This window comes from Manacus candei, unplaced genomic scaffold (genome assembly GCF_025592945.1).
Source record: "Manacus candei isolate 608988 ecotype Guabito, Panama unplaced genomic scaffold, ASM2559294v1 h1tg000107l, whole genome shotgun sequence".
NCBI classification, from domain to species: domain Eukaryota; kingdom Metazoa; phylum Chordata; class Aves; order Passeriformes; family Pipridae; genus Manacus; species Manacus candei.
This window is the reverse complement of record NW_026138155.1, coordinates 427,094-444,277: the sequence shown is the minus strand read 5'-3', so window position 1 is coordinate 444,277 and position 17,184 is coordinate 427,094. Positions and strand designations below refer to the sequence as shown.

Below are 17,184 nucleotides of genomic sequence, written 5' to 3'. Positions count from 1 at the left end.
GGCGACGCGACGCGCGGGCGCCGGCTGCTTACGTAATCGGCGCGCGCCAGCTGGCTGTAGGGCGGAAGGGGGTGGGGACGGGACGGGGGACTGTACCATGGGAGACAGGGAAATAAAGGGCTAATTAACGGTAATAAACCCAAACAGCTCTTTCCCCCGTGTATCGAAGGGAGAAAATGCCCTTCTTTGGGCTGAACAGGGATTAAAAATGATCGCGCGGGCGAAAATAATGATCGCCCCAGGCCGGGATTTCCCCATCCCTGCGTCCCCTCCCGCGGGATTCCCTGGATTCTCTCCCTCTGGAAACACAGTTCCCGCTGTCCCCCTCCCGGCACCATTCCTTTGGACACCTCCCACTATCCCAGGTTGCTCCAAGCCCCGTCCAGCCTGGCCTTGGGCAGTCGCCGGGATGGGCAGCCACAGCTTCTCCGGGAATTCCATTCCAGCCTCTCACCAACCTCGCAGGGATAACACCGGAGCACAAACCAGGACAACCCCCCCAAACCCAACCAGTGCAAACCCCAAATGCCCCTGGTCATAAGACAATAACACCTTTTTAAAACACGTTTCACTGTCTAATGGAAACACACGAGAACAGTCTTTTAATTGGAGGGGCGGGGAGAAAAAAAACCCAACAACACTTGTGATTTTTAAAACAAGTTTGTGCTTGACAAGTAAAAAACAGTGCGAGGAGCTGCCGGGCCCCCGTCCATGTTTAACACGGAAGGGTTGCTCCCATCCCAAACATGCCCAGTTCACCCCAAACCCCCAGGCCAAACCCCCAGCTCTGGGCCCCCCCGCCCCAGGAACAACGCCGAGCCGTGGGTTTCTAAGCTGAAGGACAACCCCAACCCCCAAGGACGAAAGCCTGGCGAACATGCACGGCGGGGACAGCCGGGAGGTGGGTGTGGAAAAGCGTTTCCAGCCGTCTGGTTCCACCCGGAGCCGCCGGCGCTGCACAAAGTTCTGGCTGGGGTTAGTGACACACCAGTGCTGTAAAGGACATGAGTAACAAACACTCGGGACTAAGTTACAGCAGAGACACCACCAGCAGGACTGTCCCTTGTCCCCGGGCCACGCAGGAGCCTGCTGTGTTCCCAGAGGGCTGTTTGCAGAGGCTTCCCGTGTTGTTTCCGTAGGGAATGAGGCCGGTGTGCTGCCGCCCACACAGTGGTTATGGCCCCCCATGCGTACACACAGAGGGCAGGGGTGAGAAAAGCAGGGTCTGGAGCAGTTTTAAAATGGAGTTTTAAAGCAGCTGGCGAGAAAAGCCTCCTCCCTGGCTGACGGGGCGGGTTCTCTTCCAGCTCTGTCCCACAAAAAGTGATGTGGACACGGCCATGTCTCCGCAGGGGACATGCTGGGAAGTGGTAGTTGGTGTTAGCTCAGCTCTAAGAGTTCATTCTCCAAGCTCACATGGTAAAGAAAATCTACTAAGACGTCCTGATGAGCGGGGACCTCTCCTCCTCAGTACTCTGGAAGAGAAAAACCACAGCAGTTTAAAGGTGGCACACGACAGTGCCTCCAGCTGGGCTGCCCAGACCCCAGGCAGGGAAGGGAAAAGCTCTTGGCTCCTACTGCTAAGTACAATTTCCTTAAAAAGCACCAGAGGGTGGGTGGCAGCTTGGGCAGGTACCTGCTCTAGCACCTGACAGAGGACAGAAGGCCAGAACCACCCAGGGGATCACAAGGAGAGCTACAAACTGCTGAATTACCTTTATTTGCAGGAAAAGCAACTAAAGCAAAGCAGAAAAAACATGGAATGTAGGTGCCCCTTTGTCATTTTGATCCCCCTGGAGCATTCCAGCACATCCAGGAGAGCTGTACATGTAGGGTGGGGCAGGAATGCTTGGGGCAGGCCTCGGGCAATGGCACAGTTTGATTCTCTGAGGTGCTGATAACACAGGCAGGCTTCAAAGCTCCAAGGAAAAAGGACCAGCCTCTCCTGTAAAGGAGCCTGGAGTACAGTTCCACTGGGATGTGATGGGACCCAATGATCCAGAGGGGTGGCTGGGTGCTCTGGAGGTTTTAAGGCAGCACTCAGGGAACACTAAACACACAAGACCACACTAAGCCCACAGCAACTACAAGGACAAAACAGCCTCCTAGAGTACCCAGTACTTCTCTAAACAAAGGCTCCACAGTTTGTGTCATCTGAACCCCACTGACTTGCCTGTTAGGGTGAAATTTTAGCACCAGCTTTCACCCTGACAAGCACGTTAATGCCAGTGTGTCACCTTGTGACAGAACTTTTCTGTCACAGAAAAACTGATTTACAAACTCTTCAGAGAAAACTCTCTACAGGCTGCTGTCTGTGAAATTCAGCTGTCCTTTTGGACATAAATTCAGAAACAATCCACTGGCACAACACAGCTGCTTCTACTGAGAACACTGACAGACTGCCAACTGAATCTGCCCTCAGATTTTTGCATGTTATCCCTCAGGGTCCTCTAGACAGGCTGGTTTATTTTTTCACTGCTGTTGGCAGGGGAATTAGGCACAGACACACGACCTGCCTTACCAGGTTTCTTAGATTAACTCCATTCCTTTGCTTTGGCGCGTTTATTCTGAGTCTATTAAAACTTCCCCTCCCTGGAAAGGTCATTTTAAACAAAAACAACATATAAAAACGCGTGCAGAGAGACACCAAACGGGTCAAATCAACCAAAAGGAAATCAAATACAGGCAGATGGGCAGTAAGGAAGTTCAAGTGCTTCTTACCTCTTCGCTTGTCCCCCGGGACCTGCACACCAGCACGGTAAAAACTATCCCAAAGGCAATCCCTAGAGCCATGATTACGAAGGGGATTCCAGTTACAACACTGGCTTCCAGCAGGACGTGCCTGAGTTTGCTGGCAGAGGCCTCATCGATCAGAACACTCTGGAGCAGAGAGATGAAGAAGAAAAAAAGAGAAAGAACTTATTTCTGTTCTTTATATAAGATCACTTCTGCGAAGGGCAGGGAAACAACATTCCCACAGCTCTCCACCACTGCTTCATCGCGTCCTGACATACTCTCTCCCCTTCCAAGAATTCTTCCAGGGGCCAGAGGGATCCCCTGGTCTGTATTTCCAAGGAAAACTGGGATGTTTAACTTTTGGATTAGGAATGGACTAATACAGGCCTGGAATATTGGTGTGCATCATGAAAAGTAGTCCCCTAGAGTCCTCCCTGAATCCAATTAATTCAGTGGTCTAACCACAGCACAGGAACATTCACAAAAGAGGGATCAAAAAAAGATGTTATCTTGTGAATTCCCCCCTTCTCCTCGTGGCCAGTTCCTTTGAAACCAAAAGGAATGTCTGACTGAGGGTGTTTTGCAGGGCTGAGCTCAATACTATGGTCAACAAGCAGCAGGAGGGTGTTAGATAAGAAACAGCAACATCTTCCTACCTGTCGCTGTATAAAACAACAAGGAAAGCAGCATTTTCTTTTCTGGTTGGCTCACAGAGGGCGTTTTTGCAAGCACAAACACAAGGCTGCCAGGCCAGGACAGAGCTATTTACCTCGTTTATGTACATCACTGGGAAAACCAGAGTTCGGATGTTGCCCGTTTCACTGCGTCAAAAATAAAACAACAACCAAAAATTACGGTTTGGAAGCTTTTCGGCTCGAGGGTTGTGAGACAGATTATGATAGAACAGTGAATGAGGAAAGTGTCCCTAAGAAACCTCTGAGCTGTTTGTTTTTATCGTTGGCTTTTACCTCCCTTACTGGGGTAAAACAGCTTCAGTCTCCGAGGTGAATCACACGTTCTGGATTTGGAGCAGTGGCATTTTTGGGGATTTGGTGGGGAGAGAATGAGAGGGATCCACACGGAGTTCATTCCTAACTGAGTGACAGATCTGTGCCAGGCAGCAGGAATGTGAAGCTAAGCTGACGTTGGAGGTTACTCCTTTTTGTAAAACACAGGAACTATTGTCCAAGCAACACGGGCACAGCAGCAAAAATCCCTCAACATTTGGCACACATGGAATCCCAGCTCAGGCAGAAGTTGTTACTGTGGAAGCTCCTGGGCACTAGGAAACAAGGTGCTGCTGTTCTGAAGGAACATCTCTGACTCTCCTAAGGGGTTTGGCCAGATAAAATGCTTTTTAGTTGTTATAGCCAAGCTGTGCCAGTAAACATCAGCTGAGTAGGAGGAATAGCTGCCACACAGCACCAGTGACAAATAAAACAAGGTGTCAGGAAGACATAGGATGAAGGGGACTGTGTTTCTGCACAGCTGAGCTGCAATCTGGGGACATGCCCCTCACACTGGGACACCCAGAAAACCGGCAGAGCACACTTGCTATCAAATAAAAATGGGGATTTTTACTCACATGTGACCTGGGATTCTACACTGTTCCCATTTGCAGGATTGTCCTGACTGCCAAAGCTGCAGTGCAAAGATTTCTCTCTCTGATACCAATGCAGTTACAGGCAAGACACTTCTCTGTACCCGATCTACCTGCCCTTCTTGAATACTGCCTTTACTCTGCAGCTGGAACTGAAAAATCTACTGGATCTGTGGGAAGAGAGGACACTGCCTCTTGTAACTGAGATTCAGCTGGATTTCCCTCTCTCACACCTGCTCTCTCCAACCAATATTCCATCTGGGCACTGCAAAAGGAATTAATTCTGAATGCCAGATCAGCCCTGAGACACCCCCCAGGCAGCAGGGAACACTTACAAAAACTCAGGTAGTTTTCTGACGTGAACGTTGATCTGCATGCGCTTGGCTGCCCGCAGGACGAGCCCTGTCAGCTGGGGAACAACAGAGATCAGCGTCAAAAAAACCAAGAGTAAACACGAAAGAATAAGAACTGCGAGAACACAGCAAGATCCTGGCACCAAACCAGACACCCAGCAGCATCTGCACTAGACCTCGAGAGGAGAACTGTGGAATTTCCTCCCGCTTTAGCCGCACATAACAGCTCGATGAGTCAGAGCACTGTTTCTGTGAGCCAGGCAGGTCATGGCTGTGCTCTTTTCCTCGACCCACATTCGTGTGTGTGTGTGTGTGTGTGTGTGTGTGTGTGTGTGTGTGTGTGTGTGTGTGGGCGTAGAGGTCACCGTGGTACTGGTTTTAGCTGGGAGAGAATTCACTTGCTCCATAGTAGCTGGGTAGCAGGACATCACAGGGATGTTTTAGTGATTGCTGAGCTGTGCTTGCACAGCCTCAAGGTTTTTTTGTGTTTCCCAGAGGCAGAGAGGGTGAGTGAGAAGCTGGGAGGGGACAGGGACAGGACAGCTGACCCAAACTGCCCAGAGGGATTCTCCCTTTCCATCCAGCATCATGCAACTGGTACAGATTCCTTGAGGTCAATGGGACTACAATCCATACACACCATCCAAGGAGGTGCTTGGATTCGTCCACAGAACCCTTGAAAAAAAGGCTGCACTTACAGGATTGATGTCCAGAAAAGTCTCATGGTATTCCTTTCTGGGATGCATGCCCTGTATGTCCTCTACAAACTTTGGATCCGCTTGGTAAAAATGTGGAGCTGACAGAAATATCGGAGCACCTGGAATGAGAAAACACAGAAAGTCACCACCTAAAGAAAAAAAGGCAGAGCAGGTTTCAGGGAAGTCTTTGAGGGCCTCAGAACTGTTGCCACTGTGCCATTTACAGCGCAGGGAAGAGCCCATTCTGGAGCTACAAAACCAACAGCAGCTCCTTGTCTCCAGGACAGGCCAAGTTTTCCCTGGGGACACACCTTGCTTGCAGATGCTGACGTTGAGGACCCCGGTGCCGGGGCAGTTTCCCGGCGGGATGCAGAACCCGGCGTTGTCCGGGTTCACCGTGGTGTTGGCAAAGACCATGGAGGAGGGCACGAAGCGGTAGGTGGGGACGCCCGCCACGGCTCCCGAGCTGTCGTACACCAGGTACAGAGACCTGAAAGGAAGCAAAGCCAGGCCCAGGTTTGGCTAGTCCTGAGTTCAGGCTAACACACATCTAATTTTGGGTCGGTTTTGTTCTCCACAGACCGGGGAACGGGCGAGGGAGGAGACAAGGTGGAACATAAGGAAGGAAACACCAGGATTTTCTGCTTCTTGTTGCATTTTAAACAGCATCAAGGCATGAATCTCTGAAGAGGGCAAAGTGGGTTCTCTAAAAAAAGCAGGGCACAGAGGAAGATTTTGGAGGAAAGAAGGTTCACATAAATCCTTCCATTCCCCTTGTTACTAGCCTTGCAAGGCAGTCCAGTCTGTCTTTCCACTCAGCTTCAAAATTTTCCCCTTATCTTCCTTTTGAAATAGCACATCCTTAACTTGCTGCAGATTGGGTTTTTTTTTTGTTGTAACACTCTCATCCCTCACAACACAACTGTTAAATGAAATCACGGAAGGAAAAACACCAGTCTAAACAACAAACCTCAGGAGAAATGGATATAAATGCTCTGCTTTAAAGTCTTAAGGTGTGTTCTCCTCACCTGCAGAAATCAGAAGAGAAGATATAAATGTTCTCATCTTTGCTAATCAGCGGGTGAAAGGATGTCCCATCTGTGCCATTGATCATGTTACACGCCTCTGTTGTCCACCAGCTCAGGGACCTGAAGAAAAGGAAGAAAAGACAGCAAGGGCTAAAAGATCTTTGTGCAGTGGTCAGGCAATGCCAGCTCTTGGCAAACGAGAATCAGACCCGCACAGCGCTGAGTCCTCTTATCTCAGCTCTGCTAACAAGAAAAGGGATTAAAATGGGTTTAAATTGCATCTCCAGCCTCTTTGAACTGGTGCCAGGCAAGCAAGGGGCAGATTCTGACAGAGGCCACACCACGCTGAAAAACTTACTCTTTTCCTTTCCACTCCACAATCCTGGAGAAGTTTAGGTAGTTTGTTTCCCCACTCAGGAACACATATTCTCCATCATCGGTTCCATTCATCTGCAAACAGAGGCAGGAGTTTTCAGTCCCTCCACTCATCCTGTGACACCTGGCTGGCCACTGCAAGGGGCTGGCAGGAGTTTGAGATGCCATCACTTCAAATCCACCCCGGGAGCAATGGACTCCCCCTGAGGTCTGTGCAGATCATTGAACTCCACCTTGAACATGAATGATGTGGAAGCGACTGGGCAAGGTTCTTACACCTCCCAAGGGCAGGAAATACAACACCAGATGAGCCTTTTCTCCCTTTGAAAACTGGCCCTGAAAAAACAGCCCTCAGCAAGAAAACAACCCCACAGAAAATAACCTGAGCACTGCAGACATCTCTGAGAAACGAGGAGTCCCCACAACCCAAAATCACGTGGGGACTGGACCAAAATGGCTTCAGCACAGAAATAACATCCAATTTCAATGCATTACTAAGGAAATTAGTCAGGAAAATCTTCTAGGAGTTTGCACAACCAGCCCCACAAGGCCCATGTTATCCAGGCAACAGTGGAAGGGTTTGCCCTTGGAAAGCTTATCCATACCTGATAAAGTGTATAAACAGATAAAACACTCACAGCCAGTGCCCAGACACAGCCAAACCGAAGAGGGAACATCCTGCTACCCCTGCAGCTGCAGTCCAGGCACGTCCCTCCCAGCTGGCTGACCACAGTGACTCTGTAACAGTGGCACTGCTCCCCATCTAAAGCACCATCAGGCCTGGCCGTTCGGGTACCTTATTGAAGAGCCCGAAGACGGGGTCGATCTCGGGGTGCAGGACGTGGATGGTGGACAGGAGCCGGTCCTTGTAGCCCCACAGCAGCTCGTGGACGCTGCGCACGGTGAACAGCGACTCCTGGTACAGCAGCAGCAGCACCTCCGTGGCAAACTGAAGAGGGGTCGACCTGGTCCACTCCATGGCAGTCTGCCAGGGGGTTGGAACGAGGGAGCCACGGTCAGGTTTATTGGGCAGCAAGTCATACCAGCTGCAGCCAAAGGCAGGCACGCTTCGGCACCGCACACGTCTCAGGATACTCACTGCCCCAAAATGCAAACGTTTATTTCCTTCCCAGCTGACAATGTCATTTTACAACATGGCTTTAAGAAAGCAGTAACGAAAGAAGGGCATTTCTTTGGGTAAACCAACCTGTAGCTCTTCTGCTGCCTGTTACATCCTGTGCCATCCTAGCACATCCCAGCCAAAAATCTGAAGGAGAGATAATCCTGACCACCACTGAGATGCCTGGGAGGAACTGAAAACACAGTGTCTGCACCGTCTCCAACTTTCAGTAAGCTGAGTCCTATCTACGACTGTATCCAGGGCATTTTTGTAGCCATTCATAAAATCAGACATTTTTGGCAAGGCTGGGGAAAAAGTAGAAATGACTAGCCTGCAACTGAAGTAAATTAAACTGGGATGGGGAGTAAAGGCTTAGTCACACACCTGAGTATTTGAGTACAGTCTGATTTCCTCGGGAAGCAGTGACAGCTTTAGATCTGCTTGTTCTCATGCTAATCCTGTCTGAGACCAGAATAATGGTCTGCCTCTGCTCACCAAATTGACACTTTCTTTCACCTAACACGATTTAGGGGTGCATCTTTTAACCTTCATTTCACTCTGAGAGGTCCTTTTCATCCAGCCCTGTCTGAAACTCCTCTGCTGTGGTTTTGTTTCAGTTTGAGCAGCAGACTTGGAGGCAACTTCTGCAATTTTGACAACATACCCCCGGGCATTCCTAAGCTTCCCATTCAGAAGTCAAAGATCCTCCTAAGCACTTGACACTGCAAATTCCCTAGTTTCACTTACTCATGGCAAACCAGCAAGCCTGATTTCTGCCAGCTCTCAGCACCAACCCTGCAGAGCTGTGAGGGGAGGGAGGAACAAAATAAGAACCCCACAACAGCCCAACCCAAAACTGAGAGCGGCACCTGCCCCAGACACGAGCTGCCTCTCTTGTTCTCCAATCCCACTTATCTACCACAAAGGCAAGGGACAGGATGAAGCAAGGAGCTGCTCCTTCTGAAGTGTGCCAGGATGATTTCCAAGCAGGAATGAAAGAGAACTCACCACTGCAGGAATATTTACTGTTCTGATCAGGTCCACTTCAGGGTCTCCGACTGACTTCTGAGGTTCAAATACGTAAGTCTTTGGGTTCAGGGCAGACACTTTGGTCCCATTGTCCAAAAACTGAACGTGGACTCTTGGCCTGTATTCTCTGAAAAACAAGAGAGTTCTCTAATCAAGTTAAACAAGTACCCACAGCATTAACTGCAATTAAATTATGGCTATTCTAGTGCTCTGAGCACAGAAAGGGTGGGATTTTCAGTGCTTTGGGAGTAGGTTCCCTCACTGACACAAACTCCTCGTTGTGTCAGAGTGAGCTGAGTCAGACCTCATGGGGCACTTCCAAAAATGCCACCCCATGTGTTAATTCCATTTCATATTTCTGCCTCATCTTTAAAAACTTCCAAGTAAGGAGAACAATTTCAGATGGTACAGAAGGATTTGGAGGCATCATATAGGGGACTGCCCTTGAAGTACAGTTTGAAAATGAATTTTTTGCCTCTTTGCTGCAGGTATAATTCACTCCCAGGCAGATGCAGGCTCCAAGTAAGTCTCAGTGCCCTGACCTAAGAACCTACCAGAATCTTTCAGCTGGATTCACTGCACTAGGCACTAGGACTTCTGGGCTGACATGTAACACAACCACAGAGCAACACTCATTTTAGTTCTTCTCCTCTAATTCTCAGGCAGGAATCCTGGACACGAGAGAAAGTCGACTGCATTTTTGCTGTGCGCTCCCCATGGCCTGGGAGGTTGCTGCTGTTCCTGTCTAAGTATTCAGACAGCAGAACAGAACTCAGGATTGCTGACAAACCAGTCCAATTGGCAAGAAACATCAACTGCTACCTGCTGGCTTAATGAGGAAGTCAGGCCTTAATTACCTCGAAACACATGTCAGAAGCATAATTCAATTTTCACTGCCATTACCATTCTACCAACAAGAAGTCTGAAGTTCTGCAGAACAGGTTGGCTCGGGCTCAGCATGAGCCACACACGTGTCTCCAGCAAACCCCAAAAGAGAAATGGCAAAAGGCTGGCTGCTCATGGCACCCACATGAAGAGCAATACCCTGTATTTCTTAACCCTGCACTCACTCAAGAGCGACTTGCTCGTTGCTTTGCTGCCTGGGTAAACGTCAAGTCACAAGACGTGAGAGTGAATTATTGTGCCAGCCCCTGTGTTCTGCTGTTCTGCATTCAGTTCAGATCCCAGATTCTATCCTGGCTGCACCACATCCAGCAATGCAGCTTCACAAGAGGCTGCATTACCCTGCTCCAGTCCTTCAAATTGAAAGCAAACTGGAAAGGCCCACAGAACTATTGTTGTTAGAAACCAACCACTTCCCATCCTCCTTACCCAAAAAGCGTATCTACCCCTTTCAGCATCCCTGCCACCCAGCAACATTTTGGTCTGGCAACCTGATTTGGACAGCAATCTATTTTATACCCCAGGGCTGGAACTGAGGGGATGGAAATGGACAGTTGTGAAATGCCTTCCTAAAATAGGCCGGGGGTAACCTGAGACACGTTTCCAGCTCTGGAGAGGAAAATAATACTCCCTGATGAGGGATACGAGTAGGAGGCTCTCAGATATTAAAGACAGAAAGCTGTAAATGTGTGCAAGACCAGACAATATTCCAGCGTTCTTTGGGACTCAGCAGGCTCAGGCAGATAAGCAGCTTGCACTTTATAATTAGTTGTTTTACATGCTGCCAATTCAACTTCCATGATTTAAAAACACCAGCAGGACTGCATTTTTGTTACAGAATCTACCCCTGCACCAACTGCTTTGCAATGTACACTGGTCAAAACTCTGAGCTGCAGGAAGAGACTCCACTGAGGCCTCCCACCTCCTCTCTGTCGCTCACCGGATGTTTTTCCTCTGCTTCTCTGGCCCAGTTCACTTCCAGCCTTTCCCAAACACCCTGGTTCGTAAAAACACGGAGCCATGAGCTTCATGGGGTGTTCTGCCACATGCTAAACCTAAATGAATCTTTAGTGCTTTGCCACATGGGGCCTGTGAGAGCAGCTGGGTATTTATTCCCTGGCTCCAGCGTGCAGTATGGCTGCACCATCCCTCCCTGCTCCCTCTGCTCCCACACGCCTCCTCTCCTCCCACCCACTGCTGACAGGCTGCTGCAGCGACAGCTAGGCAGGGATTAAAGGATCTGCTGGAAAAGGGCGCTCCACTTCCTAACTTTCCTCTATCAGACAGAGCACAGCACCAGGGGATCCTGTCCAGACATGTCATGCTAAGCAAACAAGCCAGAAGCAACTGGAATGCGCAGCCTCCCTCCCTCCCTCCCACAAACACACAAACAGCTGGGGCTGTGGCGTGGGATGCAGGGAAAGACTCTCCCAGCAAACCAAGCTTAGGCTGGGCCTTCCCTCAGGCACGGCCCAACCCGGCCAGCACACCACCAGCCCCATCCATCCCATGATGCTCCTTCATGGATAAGGTGCAGCTTCCCAGACCGGGCTATGCGGGACAGCCGGCACAGACTGGGAGCTGAGGAAAGGGGAAAGAAGCAGCTGGCAAAGGGACTGAGCACCAGCCTGTGTGTTTTCCTGCAGTTCTGTTAGCCCTGGAGCTGCCCCTGTTTATCCTCCAGACACAGAGAGTGCACTGCTGACCAAGGACCAGTGTTACACTACACACACCTAAGGAAAAATTTAGGAACTTGAGAGCTTGTGGATCTTTTCTCCGGCTCTAATGGTTTATGTAACACCAGGGATTTTGCCAACGTACCACGTGGAGTTTGCCAGGCCTAAACAGACACAGGACTGGAATGCAGAGGAGACAGGGGAAAGGACTGTTGGCAGAGGCAGAAACAAAGCTGAGGTGTGGGAGGGAAGAAACGGAAAGGCAGGAGATACTGCAGAACCAAGGCTCTTGCTTTCGTTCCCCAGCATTTTTTTGAAATACCAACAGATTCTGGTCATTTTGCAGCTTAGGAAAAGACAACTCTAAAACCTAAGCAGGTTTTACAGTGAGGGTTGGCTGAGGAAGATCCCTGAAGCACCACTCCAACTGCTTCTCTGGCCGCATTTCACCAACGTGGATTGCGCAACTTTGGCTGGGAACTAATTCCTGAGTGAGCAGGAGTCACACTCTTTTTATGCAACACTCCTCTCCCCAGACTCTCAAACACCACCCAACTGTTTTTCCTCTCACAAGACAGCAGGCCAGGATGCAAACAGCTTCCTCTTCGTTCAGCAGCTGAGGAACAGCAGCACACCAGCAAAACCTTGCCCAAAATCTGACAGAAGTCACTGGCTTCATCTGCAACTGGCTGCAAGTGTCAGTGCTGGCTGGGTGGGGTGTGACCATGCCCCCCTGGATCAGCTTTCCCTCCCACATTAACAGCTAGGTTTTCTCCTAGAATGGGATCCCAAGCGTTCTGGATCCCACCTTTTGGCTTCCTCACACACAACAGCTTTCATGACACTTGAAAACAGTGAAAGGGTCCTACCTGTAGGTGTATGGTCCTATTTCCTCTACAAGAGGACTAGCACCTTGGAGCACTTCCAAAGGATTTGTCACATTAAAAAAGTAGAACTGCATGTAGACTGGGGGAGGAGGGTCCTCCCAGGCTTCAAAGGTTTCTGTGCCATTCTTCAATACTGTCCCCTGGAACAAGAGAAAAGACAGATTAGCTGTTAATGCTGATGTAGATGCTGGGTGATATTTACAGGAAAGGGAGGAATTCCGTGAGATTCTGTCTCCAAAGCAATCAGGCTTTGTTTTTCAGAGGAAAACCTGCAAGTGACAGAAACTCCTTTCCTGTACGTGTCCTACGATTCATACCTTTCCAAGGTCTTGGAATAGGGCCAAGATTCTTTGCCCTCTGCCTTTAATTACTTTCCTACAGCAATGGCAGCACATGCATCTCCAGACCCACAGTCTGTCACTCTATTCTGTAATCAATAAAACGTGGCCCTACAAAAGCAAAGCTATAAATCATTGTTTTATAACAGAAGCACTTGAGAAATGAAAGACTAATTCCCTCATCTATCAGCATATACAAGTTATACAGAAAGTCACAAACACTCCTGTCATGTTGCTCCATAACACAGGCCTCAATCCCTCATTTCATTATCATCCCATTTTAGACAAATTCACCCCAAACATGAAGCATCACCACCACCAAAATCAAGGCCTTTCACCCAGTAATAACACTGGTACTGCTGCAGTGGTCACGAAGTGAAATCTGGCTCACAGAGTGAATTTCCAGGAATAGGCACAATGAAAACTCTGTCTTTGAAAACCACATCACCTGTAGGCGGAAGAAAGGGGGGGGGGAAATGATTTGCAATTAAATGGGTCTCATCAACACTTGTTCTTTTTATTCTTCAGAGCAAACAAGTCAAATATTGTAAGTGGAAGCTCAAAAGCAGGGCAGGCTGGGCAGCTGCCAGCTCTTGGTCACTGTTGATGGGGTCTTATCAGCCACAGTTGCCTCAGGACTCATTCTTGGCCTTCCCACTTAAGACGCCATTTTCTCTCTGTGTAGACCTTAATTTTGAAGGATTAGATAAAGAGAAGACTGTTTCAAAGACAAACTTATTGGCAGGAGCTTGAGATGGCAGGACTATTGCTGAATGGCAGCGAAAGCCGACCCAGCTGGTGGCACTTTGCATTTGCAGACTGGTTTCCCCTAAGGATTAAAACCCATGTATTCTGTGCACATCACAAAAATTAATGTATTTAGAGCTGGTTCAGATTGACTCCCAAAAACTCCACCAACTGTTACCAGGGATATTTGGGTCTCTCACATGATATTACAAGCACATCAGGGCTTCTCCTTCACGAGTGGAGTCCATGCTCATCTCCAGTGTTGCAAAGCATCCTTCCTGCTGGCTGCATTTACCAGCCAGCCCTGAACTTGCAGCTCTCTTATTCACCGGTGTTTCCTTGTCTTGACTGTTCTTCACACACAGGAAATGAAAAGGGAGCTTCCCCACCCAAATACAACTTACTGGTAGCGATGGTGGGAAACTGAACATTCTATTAAATTTCACATTTTTTTCCCCTGGAACTCCAAAACATTTTAATTCCAAGATGTGCTTTCATGTCTTCATCTTTGACAGAATTTAACTGCAACTTTTTAAGGTGATTAGTTAAGTGTTCCGAACAGCATATCCATCTATATAAAATATTAGGTTATATTCATGAAGAGCATATTTATTGCAACAAATACATAGGCATCTACCCAACAGAGAGAACAAGGCAACCTTGTGGAGAAGGCCTTTCTCCTAGGGGCAGCTGATTTATTCTTGTTCATTATAGGTTCTTTCCCATTATTTTCTGGAGTTTCAGGTGCTAGCCCCTGATAACAAACAGGTATTGGACACCCGATCTGGGATGGCACTTTTAATTCACAAAAATAAAACTGCAAATAAAACAAAGAGTAAGTTGGCATGATTTGAACACCTTCTGGGAAAGGTGCTCCCACTGTCCTTGTCACTACACATCTGCCTGGGGATTTTAAAAGGGATGTGAAGTCTGGCACCTGGTTGGATTTCCCACTCTTCCCACACCCCCTCTGTATCCAAGATCCTGCCTTTGGCTGGAAAGGGTGCTGTACACAACCCCCTGCTGAAAGCAGAGCCATCCTCAGTGGTTCACAGGTGCTGGGTTTGGACACACAGGGGCTCCAGCTGCTCCAAAATAAAGTCTTGCACTTCAGCTGCACTTGAAACTGCACAGACAGCCCTTCCCTGCGAGTCAGCTCTGCTTCAGGACGGCTGGGAAAGCCCTCAAAGGAACAGGAACTGCTTGCAAAAGCTGAGGTTTTGCCCCAGTTCAAAGGCAAATTGAGATTTGTCTATTTGCACAAGGTTTTCTAAGCTTACACACGAGGTTACACAAGAGACAGCAGCTTTCTAGACTGCACACAAATGAGGAAAAGCTCATGTGGGATAAAGCACATGTGGAAAGCAGCCGGATCAGCAGAGTGACTGGGAGCACACTGCTCTGGGGCTGTGAGCTGCACTTCCACAGCCTGTGTGTGGTGTGGATCCTGGAAAAGGCCAGCAGGCAGTCGGCGGGGGAGCCAGCATGCCTCATTCCCTGCAATCCAGACCTATGCCAGGACGAGCCGGAGAGCAGCAAGCAGGAAAGGACTGAGCTCTGGAAACTTTATCCTGCATTACTGAAAGCCCTGCTGAGCGAACACCAACTTGCTCTTACATAACCCCCCATTCCGGGGAAGGAGCAGCAGCCAGGAGATAATGCGCGTAAGGAGGATCACACCTAATTCCTGGCAGTCCTACACCAAACCACCGCTCTCACCCCGCTGCTCTTTGGATGAAACAGACCTGACAGCAGAATTCTGGGATGCAGAGGATGGCAGACTCCTTCCCAAGGAGAGCCAAGGCCTGGGAGATGGAGCTGTGCTGAAGTTTACGGGCACATCTCAAAGCGCCACGACCTGCTGTAAGCTCACTGCCGACCTAAAATGGCACTAAACCCAAACTGATCTAAGTTAAGACAACACAGTTTCTGTGGCAGGAAATACTCCCTGTCCACGGCCCAAAGGGAAGAACAGTAGGTTAGGAGATCACAGGTGATCTGGTCACCAGTTAAGAGGATAGCACTTGTCAAACCCCTGCTTTTGTTCGCAGTGCTGGTCTCTCTGTCAGAAGAAGAGCCAAGATGATATTCCTCAGGCCAGGAAGAGAAATAATTGTTTATTTACACAGGGAGTTCCTAACAGAGCTGACCCTCCTCACTGGATCACTGGATAAATGCACAGAGCCACTCTGGGAGAGGAACAAAAGCCTAGGCAGAGCAGGAACAGTGCAGGGCTCTGCACCCCCAGCAAGGCCAGGATGGATGTCCGCAGGCGTAGAACAACAGGGTGCAATGCCTTGCTGCCATCACCCAGCCTGAGAGACACCACGTGCTTCAGCCCATGGCACCTCTGGCCGTGCTCCAGAGGCAGCTGTAAACGGAGCAGCAGAGCAGGCTGCAAGAAATCTATAACAGGAATGGCAAAAAGGAAGGGTGCTTTAGGTGTCCCCTGCTCCCCCTATGTGCTCCTGCTCTGGAGAGGCCTCCTCGCTACAGCTGCTGCACCACAGCCTCGAGAGGGCTGATTTTTATGCATATTCACCCAATCTCTACTCAGCCCAGGGGCCAGTGCACTGTGAGCTCCATTCTGAGCCCGAGCCCCAGCCCAGCCGGGTGGTGCAGGGCAAGGGGGGCTCACTGCCCGGGGGGGGCTGTCACTGGGCACGGGGGTGTTCACTGCCCGAGGATGCTCCTGCTCACCCAACCACGGCTGGTGCAAGGAAGGAGCCAGCCCGCTCCCTCCCTCCCAGGGCTATTTTCAGCGGGAATAAGGCGGTAAACAAGGAGCGGGGCGGGCGCGCGGCCGTGTTCTCTCACCTGCTTCACCTGCAGATCCACCACCGTCTGGAAGACGTGCGCTACCAGCAGGGAGATGCTGGCGATGAGCAGCGTCATGGCCAGGACCCCCACGGTGACGAGGCACAGCGACTTCATGGCTGCGGCTGCTGCTGTCGCCGCCGAACGGGGACACCCCGAGCTCCGCCGGGCGCCGGCTCCGGGGGCGGGCGGACACCGGGCCCCGCCTGCCCGCGCCGGGAGGAGCCGCCGCCTCCGCCCCGCGGGGCTGGGGGTGGACCGCGGCTCTCCCGGGGGATGCTCTCCCGGCTCGCCGGGAAAGGCTGGATGTATCCCGAAAGAACTGAAGGTTTGCTTCCTGCCCGCCGGCCCTGGCACAGCCGGAATCTTCCCGTGTGCCGGCGACGGGAGCTGCTAGTGCGCCTCGCTCCGTGCATCGTCACGGGCTTCGCTGGGAAACGAGAGGAAAAAAATTCTCCGGCCAGATTATTAGGGAAAAACTTGTAGGGGACGTGAAGCTTCCCAGGGATCGGATTATGCCACAATACAACGCATTTCAGCTGCCAAAGGGCTCCTGTGCCATCACCGAGCTTCCAGCAGCATTAGCGTTTCCCAAACCCATGAGTCAGTTCCCTCCCCAAATCACGAGACTGGCAGGTCGCCAGCAGCAGCCTGATCCAAATAATGCCTTGCCTAGCAGAGGGCAAGTAGCCCATCAGGTGGATTTCCTGCTAAGATGGACTGAAATAATTTTCCTTTATAAATTTTTCTTCCTGTCATTGTGATTGCAGTAACAGTGTTATGTTAACATGTGCCCTTCTGGGTATTTTTGTTTAGAAAAGGTTCTGAGGTCACATTTCACAGTTGTTTGGAAGACCAGAATTTTTGTGGTTCCACC

At 50.0% G+C, this 17,184-nt stretch overlaps 1 protein-coding gene across 2 annotated transcripts; it reads right to left on the bottom strand.

Annotated features, from left to right (window-relative positions):
- Positions 1-576: 576 nt before the first annotated feature.
- Positions 577-16,503, bottom strand: SCARB2 (scavenger receptor class B member 2). 2 transcript variants are annotated; one of them, XM_051769403.1, is made up of 13 exons: positions 16,308-16,503; positions 12,388-12,545; positions 8,919-9,066; positions 7,587-7,775; positions 6,774-6,865; positions 6,416-6,535; positions 5,699-5,877; positions 5,388-5,506; positions 4,672-4,745; positions 3,506-3,557; positions 2,722-2,880; positions 2,522-2,592; positions 577-1,475 (listed from the first exon to the last, which is right to left on the bottom strand). In XM_051769403.1, exons 1-12 carry the CDS (start codon positions 16,422-16,424, stop codon positions 2,563-2,565), a joined length of 1,437 nt encoding a protein of 478 aa, XP_051625363.1. In that variant the 5' UTR covers positions 16,425-16,503; the 3' UTR covers positions 577-1,475; positions 2,522-2,562. The 2 variants fall into 2 exon arrangements, with proteins under 2 accessions (XP_051625363.1, XP_051625362.1); XM_051769402.1 differs by lacking the exon at positions 2,522-2,592.
- Positions 16,504-17,184: the final 681 nt, after the last annotated feature.

Bases quoted from the DNA above. Each gene is read 5' to 3' on its own strand.
- SCARB2 (XM_051769402.1), bottom strand. From the start codon at position 16,424: ATGAAGTCGCTGTGCCTCGTCACCGTGGGGGTCCTGGCCATGACGCTG. The intron at 9,067-12,387 runs GTAGGACCCTTT...CTTGTTTTTCAG, and splicing joins ATAGGACCATACACCTACAG to AGAATACAGGCCAAGAGTCC. The intron at 5,507-5,698 runs GTGTGTCCCCAG...TTCTCATTCCAG, and splicing joins CGTCAGCATCTGCAAGCAAG to GTGCTCCGATATTTCTGTCA.